The sequence below is a fragment of the Pongo abelii genome, chromosome 2 (assembly GCF_028885655.2).
Source record: "Pongo abelii isolate AG06213 chromosome 2, NHGRI_mPonAbe1-v2.0_pri, whole genome shotgun sequence".
NCBI classification, from domain to species: Eukaryota; Metazoa; Chordata; class Mammalia; order Primates; family Hominidae; genus Pongo; species Pongo abelii.
The window spans coordinates 7,338,201-7,352,239 of NC_085928.1; the positions used below are offsets into that span (position 1 = coordinate 7,338,201).

Genomic DNA, 14,039 nt, shown 5'->3' on the forward strand with positions numbered 1-14,039 from the left:
GAAGGATATTTTCACAAGATATACTATTCTAGGGTAAAAGGTTTTTTCCTTCAGCCCTTTAAATATGTCATGCCACTCTCTCCTGGCCTGCAACATTTCCACTGAAAAGTCTGCTGCCAGACAATTGGAGCTCCATTGTATGTTATTTGTTTCTTCTCTCTTGCTGCTTTTAGGATCCTTTCTTAGGATACTTGACCTTTGGGAGTTTGGTTATTAAATGCCTTAAAGTAGTCTTCTTTGGGTTAAATCTGCTTAGTGTTCTATAACCTTGTTGTACTTGAATTTTGATATCTTTCTCTAGGTTTGGGAAGTTCTCTGTTATTATTTCTTTGAATAAACTTTCTACCCCTATCTCTTTCTCTACCTCATCTTTAAGGCCAATAACTCTTAAATTTGCCCTTTTGAGGTTATTTTCTAGGTCTTGTAGCCATATTTCATTCTTTATTCTTTTTTCTTTTGTCTCCTCTGACTGTATTTTCAAATAGGCCGTCTTCAAGCTCACTAATTCTTTCTTCTGCTTGATAAATTCTACTGTTAAAAGATTCTGACTCATTCCTCAGTATGTCAATTGCATTTTTAAATCCAGAATTCCTGCTTGATTCTTTAAAATTATTTCAGTCTCTTTTTTAAATTTTTATTATTATTATTATTTTTTATTATACTTTAAGTTCTAGGGTACATGTGCACAATGTGCAGGTTTGACACATAGGTGTACATGTGCCATGTTGGTTTGCTGCACCCACCAACTCATCATTTACATTAGGTATTTCTCCTAATGCTATCCCTCCCCCAGCCCCCCCCCGCCCCCCGCCCCCCACCCCCCACCCCCCACCCCCCCACCAACAGGCCCTAGTGTGTGATGTTCCCCGCCCCGTGTCCAAGTGATCTCATTGTTCAATTCCCACCTATGAGTGAGAACATACAGTGTTTAGTTTTCTGTCCTTGTGATAGTTTGCTGAGAATGATGGTTTCCAGCTTCATCCATGTCCCTGCAAAGGACATGAACTCATCCTTTTTTATGGCTGCATAGTATTCCATGATGCATATGTGCCACATTTTCTTAATCCAGTCTATCACTGATGGACATTTGGATTGGTTCCAAGTCTTTGTTATTGTGAATAGTGCTGCAATAAACATACGTGTGCATGTGTCTTTATAGTAGCATGATTTATAATCCCTTGGGTATATACCCAGTAATGGGATTGCTGGGTCAAATGGTAATTCTAGTTCTAGATCCTTGAGGAATCACCACACTGTCTTCAGTCTCTTCATTAAATGATAGAATTCTGAATTCTTTCTCTGTGTTATCTTGAATTTCTTTGAGTTTCCTCAAAACAGCTATTTTAAATTCTCTGTCTAAAAGGTAACATATCTGTTTCTCCAGGATTGGTGACTGGTGCCTTATTTAGTTCATTTTGTGAAATCATGTCTTCCTGGATGGTCTTGATGCCTGTGGATGTTCATCAGTGTCTGGGCATTGAAGAGTTGGGTATTTATTGTAGTCTTCACAGTCTGGGGTTGTTTGTACTTTTCCTTCTTGGGAAGGCTTTACAGGTATTTGAAAGGGTTTGGGTGTTGTAACCTAAGTCATGTCTGCATTAGGGGGCACCCCAAGCCCAGAATGTTGTGGTTCTTGCAGACTCAGAGAGGTACTGCCTTGGTGATCTTGGATAAGATCCAGGAGAATTCTCTAGATTATCAGCTAGAGACTCTTGTTCTCTTCCCTACTTTCTCCCAAACAAATGGAGTCTCTCTCTGTGCTGAGCCACCTGGAGCTGGGGATGGGGTTACACAAGTACCCCTGTGGCCACCACCACTGGGAGTGCACTGGATGAAACCTAAAGCCAGCACAGCACTGGGTCTTGCCCAAGACCTGCTGTAACCGCTACCTGACTACTGCCTATATTTGCTGAAGGCCCTAGGGATCTACAGTCAGCAGGTGGTGAAGCCAGCCAGGTTTCTGTTCTTCTCTTTAGGGCAGACAGTTCCCTCAGGCCCCAGGCATGTCCAGAAATGTTGTCTGGGAGCCAGGACTAGAGTAGAAGACCTTCAAAATCTACCTGATGTTCTATTGTACTGTGGCTGAGCTGGCACTCAAACCGTGAGACACAGTCCTTCCCACTCTTCCCTCCCTCTTCCACAGGCAGAGGAGTCTCACCCTTTGGCCACCACCACCAGGCCCATGGGGAGTACTGCCAGCCTACTGCCACTGTTCACTTAAGGTCCAAGGACTCTTCAGTTAGGCCTGGGACTCACTCTTCAGGGCAGTGGGCTCCTCTGTGCCCCAGGACAGGTATAGAAATGCCATCTGAGAGCCTGGAATCAGGGACCCCAAGAGCCCCTTAGTGTTCTGCCCCCTCATTGCTGAGCCAGTAAATAAGGTGCAAGACAAAGTCCTCTTTACTTTTCCCTCTGCTTTTCTCAAGCAGAAGGAGTTCCTCGCTGTGACCACCACATCTGAGAATGTGCTGAGTCTCTCCTGAAGCCAGCATGTCTCAGAGTGTCACCCAAGACCCACAGCCTACTACCTGGGTATCACTGCTGGTTATTCAGGGCCCAAGGGCTCTTCAGTCAGCAGGTGATGGGTCCTGCCAGGACTGGGTCCTTCCCTTCAAGGCAGTGGGTTCCCTTCTGGCCCAGGATGTATCTAGAAATGTCATCTGGGAGTAGGGCCTGGAATGGAGGCCTCATGACACTGACTGGTACCCTATCCTACTGTGGCTAAACTGGTATCCAAGATGCAAAACAAAGTCCTTTTTACTCTTCCCTCTTCTCTCCTCAAGTGGAAGAAAGGGGTCTTTTTTGGAGCCATGAGCTGCGCCACTTGAGATTGGGGTGGGGGGTGTCACAAGCACTCCCTTAGCTGCCCCAGCTGGTGTCTCAGTAGGTTGCATGCCCTCTAAATCCACTGGCTCTGAGCCCAGCTCAGCACTAAGGCTTGCCTAGGAGTTGCAGTCCTTGTGGCCTAGGCTGCCTTTCAAGTTTATTTAGAACTCCAGAACGCACAGTGGACAGGCTTGCCAAAACGCAGGATGCAGCCACTGGGATGGGTGATTCCCCTTTGGCTAGGGCAGGTCTAAATGCTCCCTCCATGAGTGGGCTTCAGCTGAGTTCAGTCTGGTTTTGCTTTCCACTGTGACAGGAAAGCACTGAGTTCAATGCAAAGTCTGACAATCACTGTACTCTCCCTCTCCCAAATGCATAGACTCTCTGTGCCATGCAGCTGCTGCTGGGGATGGGGAAGGGTGGAGTCAGCAATTCAAGACTGTCTTTCCTACCTCTCCAGTGCCTCTTTCAGCAATATGAAGTTAAAATCAGGTACTATGAGTGCTCACCTGGTTTTTGGTTATTTTGAAGATGCTTTTTTTTTGTGTAGGTAGTTGTTAAATTTGGTGTTCCTATGGGGAGAACAATCAGTAGAGCCTTCTATTTGGCCATCTTTCCCCACCCCTCCACCTAACTTTTATTACAATATATTAATTGTTCTATTTTAGTAGGAGTTATTGTTAATCTCTTAGGGTCTAACTTACCAATTAAACTTTATCATAGGTGTGCATGTAAAAAACATAGCATATACGGGTTCGGTACTATCCATGCTCTCAGGCATTTACTAGGGGTCCTGGAATGTATTTCTCAAGGACTCGGGGAACTGCTACATGTCTTTTGGCCTCTTGTCTATGTGGCTGCTTTCCTTTGCCACCCAAATTTTAGCTGCCTTGTTGCGTCCATTGACACTGGGATGTATATTCAGTGATGCTGCATTACAGGGTCTTAATCTTTGTTTAGGAATTAGGCTCACACATGCATGGTAGCATGGGTGATTAGCCTTGCCTCATAGCTCATAAGTAACTCTAGCCCAGCAATGTCCCAGTTTATGCCTGTTGTCCTATGACATATGTATGAATGATGCCTGATTTTGCTATAGCCATTCTGGTTTGAAATCACTTTGGGTGTGGGGGCCTCCACCATCCATTCCATGTCCACATGCTATTCCACCTCACCTGCTGACAGTTCTGGGGCCAGGCTGACTTTGAGCATCAGCTCCAGGTGTTGGGCTTACTCCCTGAGGGGACAGCAGCTATTTCTGGAAGGTGTCCAATATTACAAGAAGAGAACTATTAATAGCAGTTCCTAGTCAGAGCAAGAGACCATCACCTTTGAGGAGCCCAAGACACCTGGGGCAGGCCAGACATGGAGGCTCAATCCAGCAGATGCTCCAGGTGGCCTGCCAGCAGGTCGCTGGACCTCAGGCCCTAGGCTTGAGTTCAGAGTTCAGTCTCTGGTCCCTGTTGGCAGGAGAAGTGGGGGAAGTGACCAGGAACCACTCAGGGTGGCAGATATCAGAGATGGTCCCCAAGCACTGGCCAGAAACCCCCAGGCTTCACCAGCAGCAAGGAAGGCTCCATTCTGAGGCCCTCAGGGCTTCAGTTAGAGCCTGAGAAATACCCCCACCCAAAGCCAGGTTTCATCCTCAAATCCAAGGTGAAGTTGAGCCTGCATACTTCGAGGCTGCAGCTGGGTGGGAGTCAGAGGTTCAGTGTAGGTAGGACCTGACACAAATGACTAAATAGATGCCCCTGGAACCTAGGTGGGAGGATCACTGCCACGACTCCACATGACCACATCCTCATACCACCTGACACCTATCATGGAGGACAGCTGTGAAAATTAGTATCACAGGCACAGATCATTGTCATCCGGTCTGCAGAGACTCAGATCACAGTGATCTGTGCCTATGGCACTGGGGCTCCCTCCAGAAGACCCAAGATTAGCCATCATCAGAGAAGTTTTCAAGCTGATTGAGAAGAAATAGAGACTTTGTGTCTTTAATCAGGAGAATCAAAAGGGTCCAATTCAGTGAGGGCGGTCCAGCCCTGGAAATGCTCTCTTTTCCTGGAACCCCGGGAGACATGGCCAGGCTCATCACTTTGCACAAGTCGGTCCCTGACACATCCATCACGGATGACTCGCAGTATGAGTAACATCTCTGTTTGATAACTGACCAGTCAACAATTCCTGGTGAGCATCAATGATACCCCCAATATTCTGACATTTAAAGGATGCCACTCTCCTGCTCTTCTTGGCCCCATGTCCCCTGGTAAACACAATGTCTTGAAAAACCGTTTTCTGAAACCCTTTCTGTATTAGTTTTCACACTGCTGATAAAGACATATCCAAGACTGGGAAGAAAAAGAGGTTTAATTGGACTTCAGTTCCACATAATTGAGGAGGCCCCAGAATCATGGCAGGAGGCGAAAGGCACTCCTTTCATGGCAGCAAGAGAAAATGAGGAAGAAGCAAAAGCGGAAATGCCTGATGAACCCATCAGATCTCGTGAAACTTATTCACTATCACGAGAATAGCATGGGAAAGACCGGCCCCATGATTCAATTACCTTCCCCTGGGTCCCTCCCACAACAAGTGGGAATTCTGGGAGGTGCAATTCAAGTTAAGATTTGGGTAGGGACACAGCCAAACCATATCATTCTGCCCCTGGCTCCTCCAAATCTCATCTCATGTCCTCACATTTCTTTTTTTTTTTTTTTTTTTGAGTTGGAGTCTCACTCTGTCACCCAGGCTGGATGGAGTGCAGTGGTGTGATCTCAGTTCACTGCAACCTCCACCTCCCGGGTTCAGGAGATTCTACTGCCTCAGCCTCCTGAGTAGCTGGAACTACAGGTGCACACCAGCACGCCCAGTTAATTTTTGTATTTTTTGTAGAAATGGGGTTTCACCATGTTGGCCAGGCTTGTCTCGAACTCCTGACCTCAGGTGATCTGCTTGCCTTGGCCTCCCAAAGTGCTAGGATTACAGGCACGAGCCACCATGCCTGACCATGTCCTCAAATTTCAAAAGCAATCATGCCTTCCCAACAGTCCCCCAAAGTCTTAACTCATTTCACCATTAACCCAACAGTCCAAAGTCTCATCTGAGACAAGGCAAGTTCCTTCCACCTATGAGCCTGTAAAATCAAAAGCAAGCTAGTTACTTCCTAGATACAGTGGGGTTGCGGGTATTGAGTAAATACTGCCATTCCAAATGGGAAAAAATGGCCAAAACAAAGGGGTTACAGGGCCCATGCAAGTCCAAAATCCAGCGGGACAAATTTTAAAGCTCCAAAATGATCTCCTTTGACTCCAGGTCTCACATCCAGGTCACACTGATGCAAAAGTTGGGTTCCCGTGGTCTTGGGCATCTCTCTAACTTCTTGCCCTCCAACTGCAGGCAAATCTAGAACTATAGAAGATGTCAGCATGCCGCCCCCGCATCGAGGAGTGGGAACCCCTGCCAACAGCCTGGAGTTCAGCGACCCCTGCCCTGAGGCCCGGGAGAAGCTGCAGGAGTTGTGTCGCCACGTGTGAGCACCTCAGTGCTTGGGTTGGGGGAGTCAAGGGTTCTCAGAAAGCCCGGCCCCCAGCTGGGAGTCTGTGTGTATATGTGAGTGGACAGTCACAGAAGTGTGTGAGACATGCCACCTGGGAGCATGGGTTATGTGGTACTCCCCACGACAGCCACAGGTGCAGCATCCCTCACAGGCACACACACACCCGTGTCCTTCCCTGCTCACCATCCTCCCTGCAATATCACTGCAACCATGCAAGGAAGACAGGATTGATGCCCATTTTGTGGATGGGGAAACTGAGGCAGCCTAAGCAGGTATGTGAGTAAGAAATTACCTGAGCTCACACAGCTCCAGTGGTTTGCCTCCTGCCCCTACCCAGCAATGCTTTCTGCCTCTGCAGCACCTTGCCGGGGATGCCCCTTTGCATGGCTCCTTACATTTAGGGTTTTTGTGCCCTGTTTGTTTCTTAACTTAATTTGCCAGATGTTCTACCAGACAGACAAAAACCTCTCAAAACAAATCAAAAAGACCCTCGACATGGGTGGTTAGTGGTTTTTATCATTCTGTGGGGCCATCCCACAAGCCCTAGCAATTTACTCAACATTTCTCTGAGGGCCCAGGCCATTGGGTGTAAAGGGCTTAAGCGCCTGTTCACACCTAATAGCTTAGTCATATACGTCTCCTGGGATTGCTGGGCCAGAACATGGGGAGAGGGCAGCCACTGTTTGCCTCCTCACTGTGACATTCTGGAAGGAAGCTCTCTTCCCCACAACCTTAGGACTGGGGTGAGCAAGGTCTTCAAACCCCCAGGACCCACCCCCCCCTCCCCTTCCACATGCAGTCCCACTCCATAGGTCCTCACCCTCAGGCTCAGGTGGAAATCAGGCAAGGGCTATTCTTAGACAGGCATTGGGAACTTCCTAGTTCTTCCGAAAAACTACCTTTATGGACGAGGGAGCATGGGTTGGGGACGTGTACTTTGGGGACGGGAATGGGATAGGGGTCTTGGGCACTAAGGAAGGGCTGTAGAGATTATCCCTGGTGCTTGAGAACCAAGAGGCTAGACAATATATTGGTCTCCTTCTCTGCAGAGATGCCGAAAGGGCCACGTGGAAAGGGAGGAATATCTCCTACCCCATGATCTTACGAAACTACAAGGCAAAGATGCCCTCTCATCTAATATTGGCCCACAAAGGAGACTCTCAGACCCTGGGTTTACATTACCCTCCCACTGCAAGTGCTCAGACTCTCAGCCCCACCCCTCACCCATCTTCTGCCAACCATCATTTCAGTCGGCATTGTCAAGAGGGGAAGGCACCCAAGAAGGCCCTCAAGTTTCATTACACATTCTATGACGGCTCCTCCTTCGTTTAGTATCCTTTTATTTGGTGCCACCCTATCTCCCCAGCTACTCAACACCAGAGAAGTCCAGGACTTGACACAGCCTAAATGTTCCCTTGGGCCTTTTAGTTATCAGAGAAGCCTGGTGATGGGTCTCCTGGGTATTAAGAGTTTGTCTAGATCAGACTCAGGAGGTCAGAGGAGGAGGTAATAAGTTTCAAGCCTCAAGTTCAGTTCAGATGAACAGGAACATACCAAACCCCAGCTACCTGTGAGAAGCTTGTCAGTGCAGGCTGGGAATGCAGACAAAGTCCCTGCCTTTGAGGACCTCTCAGTTGAGACGAGGTTAAAGACACAAAACAAATCACGTCTAGTGGAGAGGAGGGAGTTAGGAGGCCTTAAACAATTGGGAACCTTCATCCTTCTCTCCCTGGCTCAGTGGTTAAGCTCTGTGGTCCTTGCATACTTCACCTATCAACATCCTTGGAGCCTGAGACCTCACCCCAAATGCGCTATCTCCTGGGCCCTGACTGCTCTGCAGCTGAGATCTGACTGGGCTCACGAGCATAGTGCTAGTTGTGTCCCAACCTTGGATGTGGGAGCAACAAAAGGAGACACATTTTCTCTTTGAGAATCTGATGAAAGCTATAGACCTTCTCCCTAGAAATAAGCACTTATCTCCACATGCCTGTAAGGTATTACCTGTGATTGCAGGGCATTTACCAACCTCCAAAGCCTGTCTTTGGATCTGAGTTTGAAAAGACAAATCTCCTTGGAGGGTGAGCTCTGAGGGCTGTGCATACCTCAGAGTGATTTGAGTCTGATTATTTTCTTCATTCACAGATGTGTATTGAGTATCTATCCGTGCAATAAATTCAGATAATGAAGTTAATAGACCATTTGTACTTCAGAGGGAGCAACTTTAATTGCTCCTTTTAAAGTGAACAGGAGTTTGAATTTGGGTGGTAAAAGCAAAAGAAAGGGCTCCCTTTAGAGAATGTCTGTGTAGGAAGTCACCTTGTACCCTATGTTCTTTGTGGGGGTCCTGTTGCCCAAACCCAACATATTCTAGAGCTGGACCAGATCACAGATGTCTCATTCATTTGGCTGCAAGGACTCTAAGGCCAGAGAGGGCAAAGCACTTATTCCAGGTTACGCAGTCTAGAGTTACATACAATGTCACGGATGTGAAACATGGTCATTTGTTTCTGCCCCTTCACTGTAGAAATGGGAAAACTGAGGCCCAAAGGCATGGTGTGACTGACTGTATGCCACAAAAGGAATTCTGTGGCCAAGCTAGGCCTTGGTTCAGGGCCTCCTTACCTCAATTTAGGGTCCTTTCTTGGGTACCATTTTTATACCTTTGAGGATTATTTCCTCCAGCACAGAGCAGGGTAGAGGGCGATGGAAGTGGATGTCATTTTAATAATGAAATCACTGGGCACTCAGGATCCCCTGCCCCTTTCTTGGAGGAGAGGACGGGTCTCTGGGCTGTCTCAACCATTTTCACAAAGGCCAAGCCCCCCAACCAGGCTCTGCTGGCAGCAGCCCCCCTTGCTTCCTTTGGCCTCCTCTTGACTGAACTGGGAATTCAGATTTAAGCGCTCTGTCAAAGAAGTGTTATTGTTTCTCAGACTGTAAATGAATCCATTCATCACACTCTGCTCGGCCTGCTTGCAGCGTGTCCTCCAGTATTGAACACAGCTGACTCCTTCGAGAGCCGCTGCTGCTTGCAATGGGTTGTGTTGTGCCCCACCCACACTTCTTTCTGACTCTTCCCAGCATTTAATAGGATGATCTCCCTGAGCTCCTCGTGAAGCTGTGTCTATGAATTAGTCTTCTATCAGGGGCATCAGAAAGGAGGGTGGGCTTGTGTATGATAAGAGCACAGCACCCTAGCCTGCAGGAATCTCTGTTCTCTCACTTGTCCCAGAATTCTGAGCACCCTCCCACTCCCCACCCCCAAATGGTCTGAGAGATCCCCCAAACTTTTGATCCATTGCTACTGGCACTCTTGACTCACACCCCAGCAAAGATCACATCCTCGCAATTAATGCTCTTCTCTTTGGGAGTCCTAAAAGACCAGGGCTCTAGGCTCAGTTCTTTTTGGTGACCCTGCACAAGTCACTTGATCTCTGTGCCTCACTTCCCTTGATTATAAGATGAGGAAGTTGAACTCAGTGATCTTAAAGGAGAAATTCTGTGTTACTGTGTTCAAATGGTCAGAACACATGTGCAGCTATTTGATCCCTCTCAAGTACAGAAAATGTTTGGAAAACTCTTCTTTCACCTAATGGCTTCCATAGAACACTGGGCTCAGCAGTCGATCCTGTTTTCATAGAGATTGCTGGTCAAGCTCTCAGGCAAAAATTATATGTCTGGGCCAGGCACGGTGGCTCATGCCTGTAATCCCAGCAGTTTGGGAGGCCAAGGCAGGCGGATCACGAGATCAGGAGATCGAGACCATCCTGGCTAACATGGTGAAACCCCGTCTCTACTAAAAATACAAAAAATTAGCCGGGTGTGGTGACAGGTGCCTGTCGTCCCAGCTACTCGGGAGGCTGAGGCAGGAGAATGGCATGAACCCAGGAGGCGGAGCTTGCAGTGAGCTGAGATCGAGCTGCTGCACTCCAGCTTGGGCAACAGAACAAGACTCCGTTTAAAAAAAAAATGATATGTCTGCACTGGGAATATCATAAAACTCTAAGCTATAATTGGTTTGCACTTGGCAGCTTCAGACCCCAGACCCGTCTCAATGTTCATTCATTCATTCTAGTGGGTGTGAGTGGTATCTCACTGTGGTTTTAACTTATGTTTACCTAATGATGAATGGCATAGAGCATCTTTTCGTGTGTGTATGTGTGTGTGTGTGTGTGTGTTTTGGTGTATCTTCTTTGGAGAAATGTGTATTGAAGTCCTTGTTCACGTTTAGATTGAGTTGTCTTTCTTTAAAACAAGTTGTAAGGGTTCTTTACATATTGTGCATAGATACTAGATGCTTATCAGATATATGATTTGCAAGTATTTTTTCCTATACTGTCAGATGCCTTTTCACTCTCTCAGTAGCATCATTTAATGCACAAAAACTTTTAAATTTTGATGAAGTCCAATTTTTTCCACCTTTCTTTTGCTGCTTATGCATTTGGCTTTATGTCTAAAAAACCATCGCCAAATCCAAGGTTATAACATTTACCCGTGTTTTCCTCTTTTTTTTTTTTTTTTTTTTTGAGACAGAGTTTCGCTCTTGTTGCCCAGGCTGGAGTACAATGGCATGATCTCAGCTCACCACAACCTCCGCCTCCTGGGTTCAAGCGATTCTTCTGCCTCAGCCTCCCGAGTAGCTGGGACTACAGGTATGCACGACCATGCTGGACTAATTTTGTATTTTTAGTAGAGATGGGGTTTCTCCATGTTGGTCAGGCTGTTCTTGAACTCACTACTGACCTTAGGTGATCCGCCCACCTTGGCCTCCCAAAGTGCTGGGATTACAGGCATGAGCCACCGCGCCTGGCCCCCTGTGTTTTCTTCTAAGAGGTTTATACTTGTAGGTCTTGTGGTCTTTGAAGCATTTTGAGTTAATTTTTGTATGTGGTATAAGATAAGGTTCCAATTTCTTTCCTTTGCGTATGGATAGCTAATTGTCCCAGTACCATTTATTTAAGAGGCATTCTTTCCCCATTGAATGGTCATGGCACCCTTGTCAAAAATCAATTGACTGTAGAACTATAGATGTATGGGTTTATTTTTGGACTGTCAATTCTAAGCCATTAACACATATGTCTGTCTTTATGCCTGTACCACACTGTTTTGGTTATTGTAGTTTTGTAGTAAGTTTTGAAATAAGGTAGTGTGAGTCCTCCCACTTTTTTTTTTTCAAGACTATTTTGGTTGCTTGGAATCTCTTACAATTTAGTGTAAATTTTCAGGTCAGGTTTTCCATTTCTACAAAAAAAAGCCAATAAGATTTTGATAGGCATTGCATTGATTCTGTAGATCACTTTGGGGAGTAATACCATTAACAGTTTGTTTTTTTTTTTTTTTTGAGTCAGAGTCTCGCTCTGTCACCCAGGCCAGACTGCAGTGGTGCCATCTCAGCTCACTGCAACCTCTGCCTCCCGGGCTCAAGCAATTCTCCTGCCTCAGCCTCCCAGATAGCCAGGACTACAGGTTTGTACCACCATGCCTGGCTAATTTTTGTGTTTTTAGTAAAGATGGGGTTTGGCCATGTTGGCCAGGCTAGTCTCAAACTCCCAACCTTGAGTGATCCACCCACTTCAGCCTCCCAAAGTGCTGGGATTACAGGCATGAGCCACAACACCCGGCCAACAATATTAATTCTTCCAACCCATGAGCACTGGCAACAAGCAATACAAAATGGTATATAAACAAGAACAAAACAGCAATGAACAAAAGGATATTATGCCATTTGCAACAGCATCAAAAAGATTAAAATACTTAGGAATAAATAACAAAGAGGTACAGAACTTGTACACTGAAAACTACAAAGCATTGCCAAATTACATTAAAGAAGACCTAAATAAATGGAAGGACATCCTGTGTTCTTTTGTGTGTGTTGATCTTGTATCTGTAACTTTTCTAAATTTGTTTGCTCTAGATTTTTTTGTGTGGACTCTTTAGAATTTTCTATATATAAAATCATGTCATCTGCCAACAGAGGTAATTTTACTTCTTCCTTTCCAATTTTGAGGCTTTTTATTATTTTGTTGTTGTTGTTGCTATTTGCTGTGGCCAGAAATTTCAGTACAATTTTGAATAGAAGTGGTGAAAGCAGGCCTCCTTGTCTTGTTCTTTATATTAGAGGAAAAGTTTTCATTCTTTCACCATTTATTATGATGTTAGTTGTGAATTTTTTCATGTATGGCTCTTAATATGTTGTGGGAGTTCCCTTCTATTCCGAATTTGTTGAGTGTTTTTTAATCATGAAAGGGTATTAAATTTTGTCAAATGCTTTTTCTTTATCAGTTAAGGTGATCATGATTCCCCCCAACCCCCACCATTCCATTACTATGGTACATTACATTGATTTTTGTGTGTTGAACCATCCTTGCATTCCTGGGATAAACCACACCTGGTCATGGTATATAATCCTTTTGATAGGCTGATGCTGAATTCGGTTTGCTGGTATTTTGTTAAGATATTTTATGTTTATATTCGTAAGGGATATGGGAAGTTTTCTTTTTATGTATTTGTCTGGCTTTGGTATCAAGATAATCCTGGCCTCATAGAATGAGTTAGGAAGTGTTCAGGTCTGCTCTTCTATTTTTTTGGGAGGATTGGTATTAATTCTTTAAATGTCTGGTAGAATTCACCAGTGAAGCCATCTGGTCCTAGGCTTTTCTTTGTTGGGCGATTTTTCATTAATGATTTAATCTCCTTACTTGCTATAGTTCTATTTAGGTTTTTTATTTCTTTTTGAGTCACTTCTGGTAGTTTATATGTTTCTAGGAATTTGTCCATCTAGGTTATCTAACTTTATGGTGTACAGCTGTTCTTATTATTGTATCATTGTCTTAGGATTTTTTTTTATTTCTGTAAGGTCCCATTTTCATTTCTGATTTTAGGAATTTGAGTCTTTCTTTTTTTTAATCAGTCTACTAGAAGTTTGTGCTTTCTTGATTTATCAAAGATGCAACTTTTGGTTTTGTTGGTTCTGTTTTTCTATTCTCAATTCTGTTTTTCTCCACTCTGATTCCTTATTGTTTTCTTCCATCTGCTAGCTTTGCTTTAGTTTGCCCTTCTTTTTCTAGTTCCTTAAGGTAGAAAATTGGGTTATTGATTTGAGATCTTTCTTTTCATTTAATGTTGGTATTTACAGCTATAAATTTCTTTCTGAGTTTTGCTTTGCCTTTCTCCCATAAGTTTTGACATGTTGTGTTCTGTTTTCATTCATTTCAAAGTATTTTATAATTTCCCTTGTGATTTCTTTATCCACCTGTTGTTTGTGTGTTGTTTAATTTTCATGTATTTGTGAATTTTCCCAATTTTCTTTTGTTAGTGATTTCTAGTTTCATTCCATTGTGATCAAAGAAGATACTTTCTATGGTTTCAATCTTTTAAAATTTATTGAGACCTGTTTTGTGGCCTAACATATTGTCTGTACTGGAGAATGATCCATGTGAATGTGAGAAGAATGTGTGTTCTGCTGTTGTTGGGTGGGATTCTGTATGTCCTATTAGTTCTAGTTGGTTTGCAGTATTGTTCAAGTCCTCTATTTCTTTCTTTTTCTTTTTTTCTTTTTTTTTTTTTGAGGTGGAATCTCACTGTGTCACCCAGACTGGGGTGCAGTGGCGCAATCTTGGCTGGCTGCAACCTCTGCCTCCCGTGTTCAAGTGAT

The 14,039-nt window shown here is 44.9% G+C and overlaps 1 protein-coding gene across 5 annotated transcripts in view; it reads left to right on the forward strand.

The window, feature by feature from the left end:
• The window catches only part of C2H3orf20 (chromosome 2 C3orf20 homolog), a 103,815-nt gene that overhangs the window by 22,021 nt on the left and 67,755 nt on the right, over positions 1-14,039 (forward strand). For all 5 annotated transcript variants that reach the window (XM_054551269.2, XM_054551270.2, XM_054551271.2 and 2 more), the window contains 2 exons: positions 6,226-6,358; positions 7,435-7,716. In XM_054551269.2, the coding sequence (XP_054407244.2) occupies positions 6,226-6,358; positions 7,435-7,716 (415 nt within the window). The remainder of the gene's footprint in view (positions 1-6,225; positions 6,359-7,434; positions 7,717-14,039) is intronic.